The 22,791-nt window shown below is 35.4% G+C and overlaps 1 protein-coding gene and 1 long non-coding RNA gene across 4 annotated transcripts; one reads left to right on the top strand and one right to left on the bottom strand.

Moving 5' to 3' along the window:
• Nucleotides 1-4: 4 nt before the first annotated feature.
• LOC108259651 (uncharacterized) lies at nucleotides 5-6,289 on the bottom strand. The gene is made up of 3 exons (XR_001810971.3): nucleotides 5,867-6,289; nucleotides 4,402-4,463; nucleotides 5-1,592 (listed from the first exon to the last, which is right to left on the bottom strand). It is a non-coding gene; the product is annotated as an uncharacterized LOC108259651 (long non-coding RNA).
• A 10,113-nt stretch (nucleotides 6,290-16,402) lies between these two features.
• Nucleotides 16,403-22,140, top strand: slc25a44b (solute carrier family 25 member 44b). Of its 3 annotated transcripts, none has more exons than XR_008393584.1 (4): nucleotides 16,403-16,559; nucleotides 19,010-19,684; nucleotides 20,644-20,766; nucleotides 21,400-21,537. XR_008393584.1 is itself a non-coding variant. In XM_017458300.3 (4 exons), the coding sequence occupies exons 2-4, from the start codon at nucleotides 19,054-19,056 to the stop codon at nucleotides 21,589-21,591; spliced, it is 951 nt and encodes a 316-aa protein (XP_017313789.1). In that variant the 5' UTR covers nucleotides 16,403-16,559; nucleotides 19,010-19,053; the 3' UTR covers nucleotides 21,592-22,140.
• The last annotated feature ends 651 nt before the right edge of the window (nucleotides 22,141-22,791 follow it).

Genomic DNA, 22,791 nt, shown 5'->3' with positions numbered 1-22,791 from the left:
CACATTTATTTTATGAATGATTCTAATATTAGGTTTATTATTCAAACGTGTACAATAATATTCTGGAGATTTTATTCCTGAATCCATCGATAGAACATATTAGGTCTAAGTTAACATGGTTTATTTTTTTATTTTTTTATTTTTTTACTTTTTATTAAGATTTAGATAAAATCCATTTAATTCAAGTGATCAGTCAAATAGGCTAATCATTATAAAAATCATTATAAGAAAATACTACCATGGAAATACTGAATACTGATTTTCATTACTGTAACAATATATAGAAATGACCTATCACCACTGCAAAAGTGGAGACATACAGTATCAGCACACTTGATATCCACTGTCTTGTACACTGGACTCTTGATATCCACTGTCTTGTACACTGGAGAGAAATTACTTCTTGTTACTGAAAGAAAGAAAAAAACATGATGAATTTTCTATTCAACCTAGTCCTAGTCCCACTAATCATAATGTCTAATACTCAATGCAGTATAATATAAACAGTCACAATTTGGCACATATCCTGCTTGTGAATATGAAACAGTTTTGGTTTGAATGAGTCAGGACTAATTGTGCTTAAAGGCCACAGTCTTTCCTGACATTGTCTAGAAACACAATCAGAGCGAAGGTTTTTCTTAAAGGCTGGAAAATTAGCCTTTTTAGGGATTGACTTAATTCAGCTTTGTACATGATGTCTAAATAAAGGCAAATTCATTTTATCACACATTAGGGGATACTACACTATGGTGTATTTATAAACACGTGCTTATTACGGGAACTCAGTTACTAATTCTCAATGTTTTGAGAATTAAATAATTTGATGACTTGTGCATATACACTTTATTTTTTAAAACAAATCAAACACACATATTACACTTCTGCATGCTCAAGATATTTTAGATGTTTGTGCAGTTTCAGGTGGTTTAAAAATAAAACACAACACCCAAAGCTGGATCTAATCATGTAGTTTGAGATAGTATTATCAGTGTAAAGCTCTTGAAAAATGACATGTGCAGTGATTAGGGGAGTGGAACCGACTGGCAGTGAGAGCAGTGCTGATATTTCTGGCAGTTACAGAATTATACAAGGAAGTATGATCAGACACTATCCAGAATTTAAAAAAAAAAAAAAAGGTTTTGCTCATGACGTCTCTGACATTCTTACATTACATTCTAGTTATTGCACCTGAATTATATTAGCCTGTCCTGGAAGATGCAAAACATGCGATATGTCAATGAGGAGAAGTTCTCTTGAGATTCACTGAAGCACCACTGTGGCCACAGGTATTGTTTCTCCATCAAACTTTCATTTCCCATTAACTGCTCATTATGGGAAGTGAATCTCCAACACACAACAGCCATGAAGTGAGACCCGAACCCGTCCAATGAGGCCTTCATGCTCTGTTCGAGAAGAGCAGGCCCTTTGTTCCAAAAGCCACCTCGTCCTGCACTCCTTCCACCCTATGCCTCACTGAACCCATCCCATCATATCAGCGTCACAAAGCTCCACGGCACTTAGCTTGTGTTCCCAGTGTCCTCTGCGCCTCAGTGCACATCCACCATCCACTGAAACTTTGGTTCTTTCGATATCTTGAACAAAAAAAAACATCTCATAGTCACTTTGTTAAAGACATCTATTTTGAATAATATTTTATAGCATTTAAGCATTCTCTTGGCACTTTAGTGCTTTGTTTAATTTTGGTGATAAAATTAATTTATTTCATAATGTTATGTTTATAGCTGATCAATGTTTCATTATCCTTAGGTTAAAAATGTTACACAGCAGCACTTAAAGAAGTGGATATTAAAGTGCTGTTATTGTGTTCTTAATGGATTCATCGAATAGTCAATACACACACAAGCTCACACACTCACACGCCAATCTCTTCAACGTAACATCAGCATGATGGCCAACTGTGATCTGTGTTTCTTTTAGCTTTGGCTACAGTCAATCTGTCACTCATGCCTGAGGACACACAAACACTTTGAACAAAGCGCTGGAGTTCATTGCTTCACTCTCAGGGCCGTTTCCCAGTAAAAACAAATCCACTGCCAAAATTATCCATGTTTATTGTTGATATGGAAGTCAATAAAAATAAACACAATCTGAAATATGATCAGCTGTGTTTGAAATAATCACTGATTTGGGGGAATTTTTACAGCTTTTGGTTTGGCCATATTGTATGTTTTCATAAGAATAGACATGCAACACTGACAAATTTTGGGCCTAGTTTCATGCATTCTGTTTAAGCTTAATATCGTAATATCTTTTAATATCTCTTAATATCTCACAAAGTAACAGTATTAGACACATATTAGAACATTCATTCTTATTCATTCATCTTCATTAACTGCTTTATCCTGTAGTGGTTGATTCGGAGCCTAATCCCAGGAATACTAGGCATGGAGTGGTAATACACCATGAATTGGATGCTAGTCCATCACAGGGTGACATGCACATACACATTAAGAGATAAGAGAGATAAAAAATTTATTGATCCCACACTGGGGAATTTCCCTCATTACAGCATCTCAATTACGCAAAAACACATAAGAAATAATACACATTAAATAGGAATAGAATTCAAAAGAATATATACACACATTTTATATATATATAATAGGAATAGACAAATAAGAATAATAGTAGTAAAAATAATAATAATGGGAATATGTACACTATAAACACCTCAATATACAATGTATGTACAGATGAGATTCACACATTCATTTACACCTAGGGGCAATTAGAGTCACCAATCCACCTCCTAGCATGTTTTTGGGAGGTGCAAGGAAACCGGAGAACTCTGAAAGAAACCCACACAGACATGGGGAGAACATGTACAACTCTGCAGAGATAGTAACCCTAGATCTGGATCGAACTGGTGACTCTGGAGCTGCAAGGTGGCAATGATACCTACTGTACCACCATGACACCCATATAAGAACATGTTTCCAAGATTAATACTGGTTTATAAGCTCCAGCCTTCACTGGTTTACGTTTAGATTTAAGATGATTTTATACATAATTGATTACAAATTTTACATATTCCATTTAGATGTGATAATCATAAATCAAAAGACCTAAAATATTATCTAAGCTAATCTAAAAATAAATTAAATGCAATTATGCAAAAATTTACATAACCCTGCCATGAATTTATACATGATTAAATACCCATTTCTCCATAATTAGAGCTACCCCATGATGTGAGATGAATAAATACTTTAGGTGATTATTGTTTTAATGTACATCTAGTCCTTGTGAATGGCACCAGATGCATGATGGTTAAATATTGCTCTCTGCTTGGTTCTCAGATTGTGCCAGTTGGAGGCCTGACTACAAGGACAAATAAAAAAAAGACACAGATCTATTATTATTCAAGTACATCGAGTTTCTTATGCCAGCTCTGTGCATCTGCTGTACACTGAATTTGCAAAGCAGTCAGGAAGAACTAATCTTATCAAATATTGAACAGAAGTTTGGAGATTCAGTGATGCGTGTAGCTGCTAAAGACTGACTGTAGGTGCTGTGTTAGTGCTTATAGTAACCGGGACAGGAGACTTCAGTTAGATGATGAAAGGAGCAACAGATAAGTGAACATCCATGTTTAATACCCTAAGCTTTACTTTTTAACACCCTTATTTAGTTATTTACTTACAGATGAATATTCCATTGACCTAAGCCATATAAAGGCAATTAAAAATAAAATTGTATTTTAAAATACCAAATATAGCTTTATTTCCAAAATATAACAAATATATTAGAAATATAAGAAATGTTAGAAATAAAAACAATATTTATAATAATTGATTCACAAAGCCCACTAAAATCACTTTGGGATTTCATATTTACAAAATCCTGTTGTTTCTTTGTCCTTTCCTCCCCTTTTTTTCCTTTTCTGGGTGATATTTCATTTCACAGTGCCCTGGCAATCATATAATAATATGACAATACAAATATGAGTTTTATATTCATTAGTGAAGCACATTGTTTCATAAAGGAAGAAGAAGAAGAAGAAGAAGAAGAAGAAGAAGCAGACAAACAATTTTAATATTTTTCCATTTTTGACCAATTTAAGTATTAAAATTTTTTTTAAATGCCCATTATGACCATCAATCAACATCAACATGCAAGCTTCTCTAACTGGTAGGTGTTGAAAGTAACAATTCAATAATGATGAATCTTTGTTAACGTTCCCTCTAATTACGCCTGTTTTCTTTCTTCCAGAAGGAGACTACCATTCAGAAGGGGGGGGGCTGATAAAGAGTGGTGGAACATTCCAGAGTGTACATGGACTAGAGGACTGGAGATTCAGGGTATTGACCTGTAGTCCATCATCTCTACAAAGCCTTGCTTTAGTCACAGAAGAAGATAAATATTTGATAGAGAACCTACCCCTTGAGTGGGCCTGTCGGACCGTGTTTCGATCCACAGCTGCACACTGTGCTCTCTGCGCTCTTAAGGGGACACAGAGGTTTGCATAATTCACATCTCAAATGCTATGTCTCTCCATTTTACATTTTATTACCTGAATCTGTATATGGATATACAATCCAAAGATCTAAGTCCACTAAGAAGAATAATTAGGGGGGGGAAAGTAGTGAAAAGTATAAAAAAAAAAAAAAATTCAGTAATATAAATAAAAGTAGCAATGATAATGCATAATAAACATACAAAATTAACAGAGTCAGAGTAAGGCTATAGAACAAGAAGACAAAAATCCACACAATGTGTTAGAGGTGTACATCAGTCACTATTTGAATGAAATATAAATGCTGTTACAATTTTACACAATCCAGCAAACTGTGTCCTAAAAGAATATATAGAAACATAGTTTAAAAGATTTTAAAGATATAACATTGAATAATTATGGGCCAGAAAATATATATGTTTTTGTTAAATAATGTAACAAAAACACCTTTTTGGTAGTAGAAACTGGATTTTGGACACTCAGTTTGTTCCTCTGAGGGAATCTTTAAAGGTTCTAAAGTGAAAACTATTTTTTATTCAAACTAAAAGGATTTACTGCATTAGCTATTATTTTAAAAAAAAATGGAATTCACCATTAATAAACTATAAATGTTACCAAAGTAATAAACACTTGTATGAATAGATTTTTTTTAAATTAATCAAATTTGGCAAATAATGACCACCTGCATTAACCAATGATTTACTCTTGGATTAAACAATGATTTACTTTAGAAATTTGTCTCTTAATATGAGCTAATTAACAAACATGTTTGGGGTGACGAATGCAAGTAATAAGTGATGCTGAATGGTGGGTGCCAATATTTACACCCTGAGACCTAAGTTCAGTAGTTTATCAGCATTTAGTAACATGCTGTAATTGAATTTATGCAAAGATTATCTGGACCTTTTTTGTGGGATAAACATTAGCTAATGCAGGTGTATTTAGTTGACCTTTAAACATTATTTAGCTAAAGTTATTAGCATTACTTACAGTTATACTTTGTTATTTGTTTTTCAAACATTATTAACATTATTTTTAACTTTATTTTTTAACATGTATATTGTGTATTACTTCTGAAGTTATTTATTTATTTTTTTATTTGAATTAATCTACTAATTCTGCTAGAAATTGTAGGTAAACTGCTGTGGTATAATAGAAATAAAACACCTTAGGATGTGCTGTTGTAGGAAAATAATGGGGTGATAGCAGTAACTCTGCATCGAGTCAGGCAGTATCATATCATCCCATCGTTGATTATTTCAGCATGTGTTAGATGATGGTCTTGTACCTATCAGTACTTTCATTCTAAAATTAGAACTTCTAAAAGGCGAGTTCTACTTAACATGGTTTCAAGTGGAAAATAACTGGTAGCTTAATTACTCTACTTACTTTAGAGTAGCGACTTCAGTACTGAATATGTCCATGAACAAAGGCTGATTATGAACCCACCAGGCATTATAAGTGACTAACATATGCTGCAGTATCATTACAACCTCATTCTATACACCTTATCACTAAAAAAGAAAGGAAAAAGATTTATACTCGCTGTTCAGCATTGTCCCTCAATTGTCTTTTTGTGTTTACAAAGTTGCAGCCGCTGTTATGCTCTGCACTTCATGCAGTAGGAAGATTAACTATGAAGAACAAAAGCCGCATTGATGAGCTGAGAGCCAGTGAGGATAGCAGCTGACAGCAGCAGTGTGGAAAGACAGCAAGACAAGCAGACATGACCACTAGAGACTACAGAGTCACAGGTGCTGTGATGGTTAACTAGACCATGTACAGTTGAGGTCATAAGTTTACATACGCCTTGCAGAGTCTGCAAAATGTTAATAATAATAATAATACATTCCCAATTCCGAAAATGGGGACAGTATGGAAAATGCAAAAAAAACAAACAACAAAAAAAAAAACCATGTCATTTGAAAATTCAATTCATCCTGTACTATATTGAAAACACATTATTAACATATTATTTGATGTTTTACTTTATGTTTTCATTTATTTTTAAAAATATACACTCATTTCAAATCTGATGACTGCAACACAGTCCAAAAAAAGCTGGGACAGTCACCTGTTTACCACTGTGTAACATCACCTTTTCTTTTAATATCACTTATTAAGCGTTTGAGCACTGAAGACATCAGTTGGTGGAATTTTCTCCCTTTCATCCATTATGCATTTCTTCAGCTGCACAACTGTATGTGGCCTTCGTTGCCTTAAAACAACAACAAAGACAGGCAGAGGTCAGGCAATCAGGCTAGAGCAGGTAAGACAGAAATCAAGGTCAAGTGTAAAGCAGAATCATAATCAGAATAACAACACAATAGCATGGCTTGTTAAACACCAGAGACAATCACAACCAAGCATATTACTTCCCAAAGATATAGTGACTGAACAGTCTCTTATATGATGTGATTGTGAGTGTGATTGGGAACAGGTGTGTGTTATTAGTCCTCAAGAGAAGGTACCGTGTCTGTGTGTACTTTTGGGAGTTGTAGTCGTTGGCCATGTTTGTAGTTTGCGATGCACTCTGGGAAATGGGGTCGCTAGTTTGATGTGACATGACCCAGATTGCCAAGCCTCGACCCATCCTTGCTCTTGAAGGACTAGGCCTTTTTTTAGAGGCTCTTTATATACTATGATTAGACGATTGCCTCACCTGTTTCACATCAACTTTGTTTTCTACTTGTCACATGGCTATTAGTCTTAAATTGCTTTTCTCACTGAGGACAACTGAGAGACTCATACACAACTATTACAAAAGGTAAACTTTTGAACAGGATGATCGGTGTAAAATATTATTTTGTTGAAATATCTTATATTTTTCATTTAGTACTGCCCTTCAGAAACATCATAAAACATTTACGTGTCCCAAAAGACAAAATAATAATTTACACCGATCATACTGCTCAAAAGTTTTCTCAAAATGTATCATGTTGCCTTCTTGAGAATCAGTGAATGTTTGCACTTTATGTAATAGTTGTGTACGAGTCCCTCAGTTGACCTCAGTGTGAAAAGATGGATCTCAACATCATATAGCCACTGTTGGAAAGGGGTAAAATATGCTGAAGATGCTGGAAAAGCAAAGAATATGCAAGACCTGGAGGATTTTTCTAAAGAACAGTGGGCAGTTTAACTGCTCAGGACAAACAATGGACTCATGAACAACTATCACAAAAACAGTCATTGATCATCCAGGTAACTACACACAGTATTAAGAATCAAGCGTATGTAAACTTATGACCTGAACTGTATTCAGCTTTCCATTTCACTCCCATAATACAGTATGTTTGAAGAGATCATTACAATGATGAAAGTAGAAGAAATTGTATTATAGAGGATTTTTATAGATTTGTTGATGTAAATATAACACTTGCTCTACAAATGCACTAATTACCTCCCTTTTTTTATTTGTTATCATTGGACTTCACATTTTTGTCATGGCTGTTCAAGTATCATCTATAGGGTCTCATTTCAGGATGGTGAACCTCTGATTTTCTGCTTGCAAAAACAGTTGCTGCTCACATTAACCAGAGTAACACTCCTCCAAGGGCTATGGGAGACGCCGACCCTCAGGGAGGACACAAAAACAAAACAAGACTTCTGCTGAGAATGTAAAGTGCACTAATAGACCTGTGTTATATGACTCCCCTCTTAGCATATGTCAACATGCATGTTTCTGAGACAGGACACATGTCAGCATTCAAACTATGCCTAACATAGTAATGGTAAATCATGGAAGATTGAAGATAATTAAATATTTGATTGGTGGTATGCAAAAAAAAAAAATATTGCTTCACAAAGAGATTTAGAGATGTACATCACAGACCTTGGCTAGATCATTTTACAATAAACATAAAAAAACAGATTTTTCCTTTTTCCTCTTCTCCACCAACGTTCCTTTTCCTTCATTAGTGAACCAAGGCCTCAGCTCTGCACATTTGTTTGAATGGTGCAGGGGGTGCTGCTGTCAACCAAAGAGCTGATACACACCACCTGCCTTGGCCCCTTGTTGACCTCTTTCCCGCCCCCACAGCAGAGGCATTCCACTACCTTCCACTGCCATGTTTACCCCAAAGATGTTTAGCCAGAGCTCCTATCTGGCACTGATAGGCCGAATGACCACTCCTCCACTCCTCTCCATCTGAGAGAGGGATCCAATGAGGCCGGTTCTGTTCTATCACCATTTTCAATCTCTTACTGCTTGAAACATCACCGCTGAAAGGTGTTATATGTTATGAACAAGGTCTAGTTCAATTTATTTTGAGGAAGGAGCACTTGCATAATTCATCTTAGCTTGTTTTATGTGTAAATAAGAGACCATCAGAAAGCTGAGCTGCCAAAAGCTTGTCTTCCTTCATCTCCTGATCACACGACTTCAACCAACACAGATTATAGCCAAATAACATAATTCGCGGAGCGCTCGCTGACGAATTTCTCTTGGAAAGCATATGCATTTTCTGTGATTTGATTTACACTAAATTACTGTGTATGACTGCAAATGTTTAAACCAAATCATATGATCTCATCATGCCCATGACTGTACTGTTCATAAAAACTGTGCATGAGCAATGTGATTGGTTTTGTTTAATTTAGAACACAGCTAGAGTGATGCTATTGTTGCACATGCAAAATTTGCAATATTCTTACTTCATTTTACACTGTGCAACAAAACTCACTTATCCTTTCTTATTTGTGCAAACCACTTTTTTCACACTATGATATTAGTTTTGCTTTGTGTAGTCTAATCATGACGTCAGTATTATGAGGCTGAATTTGATAAAGATGGATTATGAGATATCTCTGTTAGAAAAACTCTAAAATCGTAAAATCAACTTGTACACTTCAACATGACCTGCAGTCCAGTAATGCTTTAAATGTATATTATCAAAATCCTGAAATATTTATAAAGCCAATTTAATGACCAGAAATTAATCACATATAGAAGGCTGAACAGAATTTGGTGTTATGAGTTGGCTCTACTGCATGAATTATTACATTTATATATATATTTTTTTAATTATGGATTTTTATTACTAAAAAAAAAAATGTTAGGGGATTTAGTTGGTAAATTGTTTCCAGTTTGCAACAGTGTACAATCGTGAAAAGTATTATATAGTCAAAAATAACATAAAATGTATGAGATTACAATTCCAATTACTGCATTTTCAAGACTATAAGTTACAGGGTTTTTTTTTTTTTTGCCACATAGTAAGCATGTAAAAGTTATATCTTCATTAAAAAGGAATTGCAGTTGTAAGAGATAGATAATATCTTCTGGTACCACTTACAGTACATTAAAAAGCTTTGATTGTCTGTTTAAACATCTCAATTGATCAATATGAAAGTAACTTTAAACTTGGTATATCTATATAGATTAGAAAAATAGATAATTTTTTGCAAAATAATTTGTATTTTTATTGTAATACTGATTGTGACTAGACCTTCATGATACTGTGAAACTAAAGTGGAATTGCATGTAAATATAATATTGTGATATTGTGATGAAATATTTAGGCACATGAATAATGCAATAATATGAATATGTGACCACGTGTAAAACAGGTGAAGGTGCATTTCACCTTGGTATTCTCTGAAACTGAAGTTGCAGTTGAACTCAAGTAAATCATGTGAACAATATGATATAACATCATATTATGAGAAAAAATAAGTGTATGCCCTACATATGAATATAAATTCTTTATCACCTTTCATCACCTGCTAAAAAAAAAAGTATGTGAAAAATAGCATGTGTCCAAAGTGTCCAAAAATCACAAATGTAAAAGTTTGTGTGACTTTTCCGTAAGGGCAGCTTTCAGACAGAAAAAAAATGCATGCTTTGTATGCATTTTGTATGTATTAATTTTAAAGAATATTCATGAATATTTAAACAATAATTTGGAACAAGTAAACTGGAACCAGTGTAATAGCATAGTGTCATATTTTGTTGGTTGCTATTTCACATTAAAGGTGGAAAAAGATCTGATTTGTCCTGATTTCATTCGTTTTTTGAATATAATTTTAAAAGGAGTGTGTAAACTTTTTATATCCACTGCATTTAGTTATATAATATTTATTGCTAACAGCTTCCTAATCTACTTAAAACTTAAAACAGTGCAAGAACATTGAATGGACTGAACAAAAAAAATATGGTTTGCACTATATTCAACTAGTACATTTAAACCAATTAAATGATTATAAATACAGTATAACAATATCAGGCCCGCACTGGCCATTGGGAGCACCAGGAGAATTCCTACTGGCCTGACAAATGATTTGGCCTGCTGTCCTGCTGGAGTTTTTTTGTTTTTATTTTATGTTATTGCATGTCCTATGCACTCAAGTGATCCTTTCCGACTTCAGCATTTGATAATAAATCGATAATAAATCATGAACCTGTTAGTTTTTACGTGTAATGCTACCATTCTCCTCAGCTCCGGCGAACGGTTTGGAATGGTCTGCATAGAGCGAGGATCGAGAGGACGCAGCCAGGTGGAGCAGAGAGGGAAAGGGCACGCACGCAAAAAGAAAACCATCTAAAAAAGAAGCAGCAAAAATGTAACAAAACTACCGACCAGTTCAGGGCTTCGAGTGCAGATCAGTCTCATTTGTAACTACTGTAGCTTTGTGTTTGCTAACTTAGCTAATCAAGTATTAACCACAGTTTCACTGTGGTTAATAGCAACAACTATCTATAACTAATATATTATAACTAATTATTACTATCGTCACTCAAAATATGCTGAAGGACAGCATTATCTACTGTATAGTTATAACATGATAAGTAATTTAGCAGACAAATATTCACATTTATTATTATAAATGTTGAAATTACACATACAGCTAGGGCAAGCAACAACAACAACAACAAACACTTTTCCAAGCTATGAGTCATAAAAGGAAATATAATGTTCAATATTAGGATTTTTCTAAATAAATATTGTCATGCTGTAGTTAGTGTTGTGCTAACAGATATTTAGGCCATTTAGAAAATTATGTCTTCCCATATGTGAGGTTGAAAAAAAAAGATGTTCTCCTATTTTTCACAATAAGGTGGAGAGAGTCAACCTGGCACTAATTTTGTTGCAGTAGTCACACTTCAGTGTCAACCGGAGATGACAGGTAGGGGTAAATCAAGAGAAATTAAATATGCTTTAAAATATTTGTATGAAATATGGCATGGTTAAACCTCAGGTATTTTAAGAATTTTTAAGTCTAAAAAAACAACAACATTGCCCTAATGTGATACATTAATTTTAACTAAAAGAAATTTATATTCTGTGCTCACAAATTACAGTGAGGTTAAACCGTTTTCATTTTCCAACAATGTGGAGACAGTCCTGTTCATAGCATACATGAAACATGGCAAAAAAAAACAAAACAAAACAAGTGTCTTTTGTTTACCTCTCTTCTGCATTTAATGTACTTTTGTTAGGGAAAGTAGAGAGTTACTTGCAGCTTTGCACTTCTGGTGTTTGTTAAATGCTTGGCATACCCATCTAAGCTGATGTAATTTAGGTCTAAATTACTGATATAAATTAGGACTGCTTCATTACCTCTAGGTTTCTTGTTTATGTTTTTATGGGATGACTATACTGTGTGCAATAAATTGAATTTAGGAAGGAAAAAATAATGTTAATGTTGTCAGTAGTTTCAAAATTTGTTGTGGGTGTATGGGGTGGTCTGGATGAGTGTGAGACTCCCTGGCCTGAAATTATGTCCCAGTCCGGCCCTGAACAATGTCCATAACTTGTTATGAGAACAAGGTCTGGAATTTGATTTAAGAAGGCTGTTCTTTTCCTTTTTTCACATAGCCATCTCCGGTTGTCAAGTTCAATATGGAAACAGTGACTAATAATTTAGTGGCACAACACACTACTGTGTATAATACTAGCAGTCAAAGACAACCCAATCAGCAGTGATGATCTGATCCAACCTCAGAGCAGCTGAGAAGAACAGTTTAAGTTTGGCCACAGACCTAAAATGCAATCCTGCATTTTTTATTTTATTTTTAAGGCTACTTGTAATGGTATAAGCCAAATCAATGTGCTAGTTGCAGTAATGTTAACTGGAGCTGGTTAGGTTACAGACACCTTAGTTGGCTATAAATAAACACTTAATGTTAGTTTGATTTTAACTTGTATTGAGTAATGTCACTCACTAGTAGTAGCATGAGCATGATAAAGTGCGTTATAAACTATTAATGGCACAGAATCATGTAATATAATTCAGGAAATCAACAGCTGACTTGGTTTACAAGACAGGCTAATATTATTTTAGTGTTCATTTTGACAGCTTTTTATTTATTTACTTAGTCTTAGTCCTGTGTCAAATGTCCTTCATAGTTTTTATCATATTTAGTCAACCTTATCCTCTTGTTGTTTTTTAGTCAGGTTTTAGCTTATATATATATATATGTATATATATATATATATATATATACCACATATATATCATCTCTCTCTCCTCTCTCTCTCTCTCTCTCTCTCTCTCTCTCCATATATATATATATATATATATATATATCACATATTGTGTGTATATATATATATATATATATATATATATATATATATATATATATATATATATATATATATATACACACACATCCTTATTTTCCATATCACAACCCTTTTTCATCTTGCCCAACTGATTGTGTGTCTCCCCTTAAAACTCTTCTCTCTCTTTCTTACCTTTTTTTGACCATCAACAAAAATAAGAGTGACAACCAGTGTCAGTGCAATATTTTTTTTTTTAAAGTGGTACAGTAAATGCCCATAGTGGCTTGAGAATCTGAATGAATGACAGTTAAAACACTTTACAAACATCTCTCTATGTAAATATTGACCAAGTTTCTATTTGTAATAAACATGTAGGCTAACATAACTGTAGATAATAATACTTAGCAAGCTATTATTTAACTCATTTAACTAAATTTTGAATTCCAACAACTTTAAAAATGTGAGGAGAAATATTTGGAGTCATACTAGGCTAAATAGATTTAATAGATTAAAACTCAACACAAACACAAATCCCACGGATTAGTTTTAGAGTCTTAGAGAATCATTCAGGGATATCTGCACATGCTCGAGAAATGCAATGTAGACTCTGAAAGCAGATAAGTTCAAAGACAGAGATTTTATAATGTGTGAAGTACAGTAATGAATCAAGCAACACAAATTCCATTACGGTGGATTCTTGGCTTTTGGACATAGGTTGTGAGAACATGGATCCCCTGAATAATAGAGCGGGTTTTACAGTCCAAAAAAAAACAAAACAAAGCATAATGTGTGGTTTTGCAGTTGGTGACAGCTGACTTTAATCAGAGTGTCTGCTAAGACCTTAATTACTCATGACAAATGGTTTACGTTGTAAATACAGCCGTATCAAATGAGGAGTGTAATGTAACCTCATAGTGAACTTGATGTGCCAAAAAAAAAAAAAAAAAAAAAGCTCTAGCATTGTAGTTTCTACCATGGAGTGTTTATTAAAAATGCTAAGCAACATTTAACAAATATGAACTGACCCGAAATGCATATGAAATGCTATGAGTCACATGAAATGCATTTGTTATTTTTTCTGCAGGCCTTTTCTGCAGTTGAGCAGCTTATTGCTTGCTAAGAATGGACTAAATTAATACATATTATGACTCATGTTGGGCATGAGTGAAACATTTTGCAGCACCATCTGCTGTTTCAGCCACAGCATGACATCCGATGTGCACTTAGTAAGTGCAGCGTCTGGCTAATAGTACACTAGTAGCTATATCAACGAATGTCTGTTTTTTGTGTGTCTTAGAGTGCTGTGTATAAGTGCCACTTACCCAAATCTAACTTTTTTCAGTGGTTACATCTCATAAGGGTTAATGTCTTGGAAAAGCAAACAGCTCATATTAGTCAATTAATCCATTTATTTCTGTCAATAAGTTTGTTAAATTCATTTCTAACATTTAGTTAATTCACTGAGGTATTAACCATTATTACATTTACTCTTTTCACATCGTATTTTATTAGTTATTTATTAATTTCATTCATCTTCAGTATGCTCTTTATCCTGTTGAGGGTTGTGATGGATACAAAGCCTATACTGGGAACACTGGATGCAAGGTGAGAGATGGACACCTGTGCATAAAAGGTCACCATGCCCACACATGTTCACAATTAGAGGCAGTTTAGTACAGTCAATCCATCTACCTGCATGTTTTTGGACAGTGGAAGTGGAGGAGACCAGAGAACGCAACAGAGAGAACATGTGAAACTCCACACAGACAGTAAAATGAAATTTTTTAATCTAAAAATCTAAAAGCGGTGAAACGCTATTTGTGAGAACATATGAAAGAGGTTGGAGATTGCTATAAAGGCAAAGAAAGGAAACCCAAATTACCCTGCAAAGGTATACTTCAAATATATTTTTCTCATATGAATTTATAGGGGGGCAATAATTGTAATAATTGTTAATCTAATAAATGTTGCACACACACACACACACACACACACACACACACACACACACACACACATATATATATATATATATATATATATATATATATACTTATATATATATATACTTATATATATATATATATATATATATATATATATATATATATATATATATATATATATATATATATATATATATATATATATATACTTATATTTAACAAAGTTTTTTTTTTTATAAACCTGTGTTGTGTTTGCAATTGTTTGATATCCGTGACAGCATAGTATTTTTGTGAATTTTTTTGTGAAAGTTAAACAATAAAGATTAAACAAATTTACACAATATTCTTTGCTCTTATTTATATTATCCACTGTGCATACCATGCCACCAATAGATGGCAACAAATTTCTAGTAGAGTCCCAGAGGGACCAATACAATTCCCATTATAACCATTAAAACCATTACAAATTCTATGAAAAAGAAAGCAGGCAAAATAGTGAGGATTTTCAAGATAGATGTATTTGTTTTAATACATAACTTTCTGTTAAATTACTACATACAGTATAGGCTATGTAGCTATATTTTGGCACATGTGACTAATGGTGTATAATAATGACTGCATAATCTGGTAAATCCATACTATAAGGCGAGGAGAAGAAAGGGAAAAATGACTGTGTCTTTGTGGAGGCTCAAGACACATGGTAGACATTTTATTTGGTATTGTAGGCTACTAAAAATTACACTTCAAGTTGGAAAAAAATCCCACAATTGTTTTTTTGTTTTGTTTTGGGTTTTTTTTTTTTTTTTTAAAGAAGATCCTGTATTCTAATAATAGATGACAAATATTCTCAGATGTTGTGCAGTATGGTCCATTTCCATACTTTATGTTGCCACAGCAATCCTGTAATCATTATAACAGTCTAACGGATGTTTAGGGTAGAGTAGAAAGCCTGGAAACCTCGGTAGAATTTATTTATAGAAAACTTATTAAAAATAAACGGGTTTAGCTGAGCATATGCCAGTTTCATTGTTGGTTATTATTAGTGTGATATTCAGGGTGACGTCCAATTGACTCCCTACTGTTCATATTTGATATTGTTTAGTACAATAGGCTATATAGTGCACTTATTTAGTAGGTAGAGTCAAGCCCCCCTATTTCTATTTTCCAACCCTAGGCTATTCTGTATTAACTTTCTCAGCTTAGAGACTATGTCCCCAATCTAAATCTTATTTTAAATAGTCTTAGATTGTATCAGCGTCTGGCTAATAGTACACTAGTAGCTATATCAACAAATGTCTCTGTTTGGAGTGTGTCTTAGTGTGCTGTGTATAATTGATTTCATTCATTAATATTTCAGATTTTTATGTACATCATAGTTCAAAGGTTGATAGTCAGGTAACACAGGTAAAATTCATTTATTTTAAATAATGTTTTAGAATTTACTTGCGGCTCCCTGACGCCATCTGGTGGTCCCCAGGTGGATGACCACTGCTTTAGGATACAGCCATGTGAACTTTTTTTGAGGCTGTAACCGTCTGCTGCTGCTCTATTTAATTTTTATACAAGCTGTAATGGACCGGTTATTTGTAAACACTCCAATGTCGTTTAGTTAACATATTTTGCTGCAAGGTAAGGCATTTCTGTGTGAACGTACAGTGGTGTAGCTTGGAAGGAACTAGCCAATAAGTCAGGGTCGCAGTTTTTTAGCTGTCATGCTGGCTAGCTCGTTTCTCTCTTCCTCTCATGATACATACACGTAGCTAGCTGTGTTTTAGCAAACTAGTCTGCTATTAGCTGCTTTAGTTTAATTGCGTGTGTAATAAATAAATATGTACGCACGTTAATTTTAGGCTAGCTTCATGCTCCTTGGTGCTATTGCCTAGCTCACATGTCATCTGTTTGCTTGGTCCTTTTACTTCAGGATTTGATAGCAAGGTGCTATGCTAATTCTTCTTTATTGCTAGCTTGTTAGCCAGCCAAGGTTAGTTACGAAGACAATAATTCTTTTGAAGATTTTAGAGACGTATTATCAGATATGTAGCTTTCTTTTTTTTTTTTTTTTTTTAAACAGATTGAAAGTTTTGGGCAGTTTACCAGCTAGCCAGCAGACTATTGTACTAAAAAGTGTACAATAGAAAGTGCATATTATTCTTCCATACTAATAGTAAAAAGACTATAAAGGCCATGTTATTATTATTTATTTCACACACTATTTAGTACGCTAGTAGGCGATGGGCATTGACTTTTCTGCTTTTCAAATGCTAATAATAGTATATTCATGTAGATTTTGTAGTAATAATTGAAAAGTATAGTCTTAGTATGGACAGGTGTGTGTGTGTTAACTAAAATTAATCTTATGTGCACACATAACCTTTGCACCATGCCAATGTTAAGCAAGCTATGTGAAGTAAAGATAGGAATGTTAGGGATGTACTGAATGTATACTGAGTTATCAGTAGTGGATCAGATTTCAGAAATAAAACACAACGGGATGAACTTTTATAGGAAAAATAGTCTAAGCAGGGTGGTGTGATGCTGTTGCCACCCTAAAGGGATCGTTGATTATTTTACAGTAACAGTACTGAAGTGTTAAGGTACGCTCACACCTGCAACGAGCAGAGACCATTCGTTTTCAATGAGAGCTGGCGACATGAGTGACCATTACCATTGGTGACTAGGTGTGGGCATGTTCAGTGATGCAACAAAGTTGAGAGAAGTTGAACTTTATGCAAATTTGGAACGACTTGGTCCCACGACTACTGACAGGAGTGAAGACAGTAGAGCACATGTGATCTGTGATCTGCCTGCGAGTCCCCAGATTGTTTCATGGACCCAGACAGTCCGGCGCTTACACTTTTGCTGCAGATAGATGTCCATAATGAAAAAGAGCCCACGATGCTTCTCCTTCATCTCGTGTGATATGATGCATATATACACTGGTGAATTTTATATACAAACGCTCTCCGTCCAATGTTTAATTTTAGCGGCAAGCAAACTGAGCTGTGTCCGAAATCGCTCACTCGTTCACTCGTTGACTATTCTCTATATAGCGAATGACATTTGAGTCCACGCTGGTGGACCCTCCTCATCTTCAGTTCACCCCACAGGTTTTCTATGGGTTTCAAGTCAGGGGACTGGGATGGTCATGGCAGGACCTTGATTTTGTTGTCAGTAAACCATTTTTGTGTTGATTCTGATGTATGTTTTGGATCATTGTCCTGCTGGAAGATCCAACCACGGCCCCTATGAAGCTTTCTGGCAGAGGCAGTCAGGTTTTCATTTATTATCTGTTGATATTTGATAGAGTCCATGATGCCATGTATCCTAACAAAATGTCCCAGTCCTCTGGCAGAAAAACAGCCCCAAAACATTAAAGACCAACCACCATATTTAACCGTGAGCATGAGGTAGTTTTCCATATGGCCACCTCAGTGTGTATAAACGAGTGAACGAATGTAGGGATTGAAGATGTTCACTCAGATTTCGGACACCACTACAAAATGGCCGACACCCGTTATAGTGCAGTATATAGGACATAGGGAGTGGTTTCAGACACAGCACTGTTCTGTTGTCAGAAATGGAGTGTTAGTTGCACCACACACTGATACATGTTATTATAGCACCCAGTAGTAGGAACACCTACTGGCGATTTCATCGTACAGTGGCTATCTAGCGATTAATCACTGTATGTGTGAACTGTTTTATGCCTTATACCACAGAAATTTGACATCGATTACAATTTTTTATTTATTGGTGAAAGGCATATCATGCTTATGGTTTCCTATAATGTTGTCTAACATTCTTCTTTGTTAAGTGACAAGTCTGTTTATCATTAGCCTTAGATTAAGAATGACTTGATATTATAGAAACGATCATATATTAGAACATGTGCTTTAATATAAAATAATCATTTGAATTACAGCTTGCGCTATTGTTAGAACTGCTGTTAAGAAAATCAATGAACACTTTCTGACCAATCAGATTTGAGAATTCATAAGCACCTTAATGAAGGTGCTTTTTTTTTAATCAAACATGTTAACGAGTCACAATTAAATGCAGTAAAATGCCTTTTTTCTCAGGTGGACAGGCCTGAGGCCGTCACTCGGCGCTCCAGGCAGAAACCATGCAGCAGAAAAGGAACATCCAAATCATAGAATGGGAGGACTTGGACAAGCGCAAGTTCTACTCTTTCGGTGTCTTCATGACCATGACCATCCGTGCTACGGTCTACCCTGCCATGCTCATCCGCACCAGGCTGCAGGTTCAGAAGGGAAAATCTCTCTATATTGGCACCTATGACGCTTTCCGGAAAATCCTGCGAGCCGAGGGGATTAGGGGACTTTACCGGGGTTTCATGGTGAATACCTTCACGCTTATATCAGGGCAGGCATACATCACGACGTACGAGCTGGTGAGGAAGTACGTCTCCAGTTACTCCAAGGACAACACTGTAAAGTCGCTGGTGGCAGGAGGGTCAGCATCGCTGGTGGCCCAGAGCATCACAGTCCCCATCGACATGATCTCTCAGCAGCTCATGATGCAGGGTGAAGGGGAGCATCTGACACGCTTCAAAGTCAAACCAAAAGCGTCATCTGGAGCGAAGCACAGAGTCACTTTTGGCCAGACGAGAGACATTATAGCTCAGATATTTGCAGCAGACGGCTTCCGTGGGTTTTACAGAGGATACGTGGCATCTCTTCTCACATACATACCCAACAGTGCAGTCTGGTGGCCTTTTTACCACTTTTACGCTGGTAAGTTGCTGAACTCCTCTGAGTCATTGGTTAGGACTGTTAATTAATGAGTTTCCATGAAGCTGTGGTGAAACAATTATGTTTAAAATGGTTATCACAGTTAAATAAGATTTAATTCTAGTCATATTAATGTAGTGGATATTTTAAATGTTACACTTAGCCCTAACAAGACTCTAAATGATTATATTTGCAACCACAGTTTGCAAATACACGTTTAAAACGCACAAATGGGAAGTGCCACCTATTCAGTGAAAAATCAGTATCATTAAAAAAAAATACAAATAAATAAAGCTTTTGATTTGACTCATAAGCAGAGTGACCTCCACTGTACTTACTCCGTTTATAAGAACTGTATGTTGTTACTGATGTGTAATGTAGTTACAGGTCTATATGTGTGTGCTCTGAAGTTTTAACCTTTTAATCTTGTGATTTCACTCATAACTATGAAGGGCATTGCACACCAGCTGACTTTGTACTTATGAAGACTGATTAATGAAATGTAGCCAACATTTTTGTCACAGGCTACAGAGAGGAAAGGTGTGTTCCGTTCCGTCCTTCAGTTTTGTCATCAGGAATGTCAGTAGACAGAACCTGCTATGTTGTTTTTGTGTATATGAAAATAATAATCTCTAAGGAGATTTCAGTTATAATTAGGCATGCACCTATCAGACCCTGAGGATGTGCAACAGACTGATCTTGTCCTGAAAAGCTTAGGTGTATTTTCTGATCACATCTGTACTTGTAATTGAACGGGTGTGGTGAATTTGAATGCAATATTAAGTGTCTTATCTCTCGTTTTAAGCGTATTGTTAGCTGAAAGAAAACGGTGATAGCTTAACAAGCAGCATTTTCACAGCAACACTCGTTAGACAGCTTTCGTTCGTATCATAGTGAAAAGACAGAAGGGGAAATCGGTGTATCCCTGCATATAATGTAACTTCTGCTTCTCCATAGAACAGCTCTCCAAAATGGCACCAAGTGACTGCCCACATTTAGTATTGCAAGCCATGGCTGGACCACTAGCAGCTGCCACTGCCTCCACAGTCACCAATCCAATGGATGTAGTCCGAGCCAGGGTTCAGGTAATTTGTTCGTCATAAGTATTTGGACAGCGACACCAGGTTCTGCTTACGAGTGTATAGGATTTTAAGTGTGATGTATGGTCAGCTTTAAAGTCTGCGTGAAGTGCCTTGAAACATACAGCATTATTCATAATATCCACTGAAACAAGAAGTAAGGGTGGGATATATTGAGTGGCTCCGCCCCCTTTTCAAATAGCCAATAGCATTTGGCTTACTTCACAGCCGGGATAACCTTAAGGCTAACATATTCCTACTAAAAGCCACAAAACGTCCATTTTTATTTCATGGGGACTTTGTGTCATTCTGCTATTCCGGTATAGAAAGATGTCACTGTTGTATCCAGAACCAATATACACAAAAACACATCACAGTATGGACTCAGATAGTATGGTGAATTATATTATAAAAACGGGTCCTGTTCTGGGATGTATGGCCATTTTTCGCATTTAGGAATTGATTTAATTTGCAGACCAAACCGAACACAAATGATGCAGAATACAATACAACCCTAAAGCTGATCTGTTGAGCAGTAAGGACCTTGTTTAAGGGCCTGTGGTTCTCACTAGCATGAAACCTCAACTTCTGTATTCGTGATAATTCAATCAAATTAATGCACTGTGTCTACACTGACAGGTTGAAGGCAGGACGTCAGTCATTGAGACTTTCAAGGAGCTGCTCAGAGAAGAAGGATTCTGGGGGATGACCAAGGGTCTCTCTGCCCGCATTATATCCTCCACTCCTACAGCAATAGTCATGGTGGTCGGCTACGAAACTCTGAAAAAACTAAGTCTCCGGCCGGAGCTGGTTGATTCCAGACACTGGTAAAGGAGCAGTCATGTCTCCGTTGTCTCACCAGTGATTTCCTCTGTTCACATCTTGCCTAATGGCTTTTCAAAGTGTTGTTGTTGTAATTTTATAATCGATGCTAAAGTTAATGTTTTATTTGTCATTAATGTAATTGAATATGTTTTAAGTGAGAAATGCTGCTCAGGTCTGTGAGGAACTCTGCTTGCTTGAAAACTGTCAAATATTTAATTGGATAGAGGGGAACTTTTATTGTGTATTTTAATGTATTTTATTTTGCTACAGACTAGGTATTTGAGAAGTTTGTTTGATTTCAGTGGGGTAACATTTATTTCAGGATTGTTGTAGGTGGTACCTGCTACCTGTCCTTTGCCACTTGGTGTATAGTACTACACTGGATAATGCTCCCACTTACATTTCTTTACAATTCTTATTTCTAATCATGTGAAGAGTGTCTAATTTTTAAAAGGTAAAAGCATACTGGTTGCACAGGATCTGTGAGGAAATTTGCAAAGTGTGAGATTGTAATGCTCTCAAAATTCACTATAAATATAAACCTGTCAGAACGTTCCTGTCAGTGTCACTCAGTTTAACTCAAATTACATTTAGCAGAAGCTTCGGATTTAAAAGTGAGCCAAGTATATAGTTGAGGAATTGAAAGTTTAAGGCTCTGCTTATGGGACCAACCATGTCATTAGTGTAGAACTTTAACTATTGAACTACCACGGCCCTAAACATAACATTAGGGATTAAAGATGGTAAACTATTGCACTTAACCTCAGCATAATTGCTCCTGAAAAATGTAGAGTCAGTATTTAGTCTAGTCTAAACTGACTTTATAGCATTTCACTAAATATCCAGTAGAGGGCACATAGACTGCACTTTGAAGTTGCATCCAATCCAAAAGCAATCGAATCCCACTAGTACATCAGTAATAGTGTGCGATTATGCTGGTGCAGCACATAATTAAAACCTATTTTCATTTGGTTTTCATTCTAAATTGACAAGCTTGAGTGTATACCTCTGGTAAAAGGCTTATTAGTATTAATGAGTTCTAGCCTAGTGTAACTTATTAATGAGTTCTAGTGTATCGTCTAAGTGCACAAATACACAGCTACAGATAGAATGTCTTTTTGCCACACCTGATAGAAAAGCATCTCCTTCCAGCACCTACTCACACAGATGCCTGCAGCTTCAATCTCTGAGCAACTGCACAGACTC

The sequence above is a fragment of the Ictalurus punctatus genome, chromosome 27, assembly GCF_001660625.3.
Source record: "Ictalurus punctatus breed USDA103 chromosome 27, Coco_2.0, whole genome shotgun sequence".
Classification (NCBI taxonomy): domain Eukaryota; kingdom Metazoa; phylum Chordata; class Actinopteri; order Siluriformes; family Ictaluridae; genus Ictalurus; species Ictalurus punctatus.
Note: the sequence above shows the minus strand (reverse complement) of the source record. Positions and strands in the feature narration are given on the sequence as shown.

Coding starts and splice junctions, on each gene's coding strand:
- slc25a44b (XM_017458300.3), top strand. CDS start 19,054: ATGCAGCAGAAAAGGAACATCCAAATCATAGAATGGGAGGACTTGGAC. Junction 19,685..20,638: donor TTTTTACCACTTTTACGCTG/GTAAGTTGCTGA, acceptor GCTTCTCCATAG/AACAGCTCTCCAAAATGGCA. Junction 20,767..21,399: donor TAGTCCGAGCCAGGGTTCAG/GTAATTTGTTCG, acceptor CTACACTGACAG/GTTGAAGGCAGGACGTCAGT.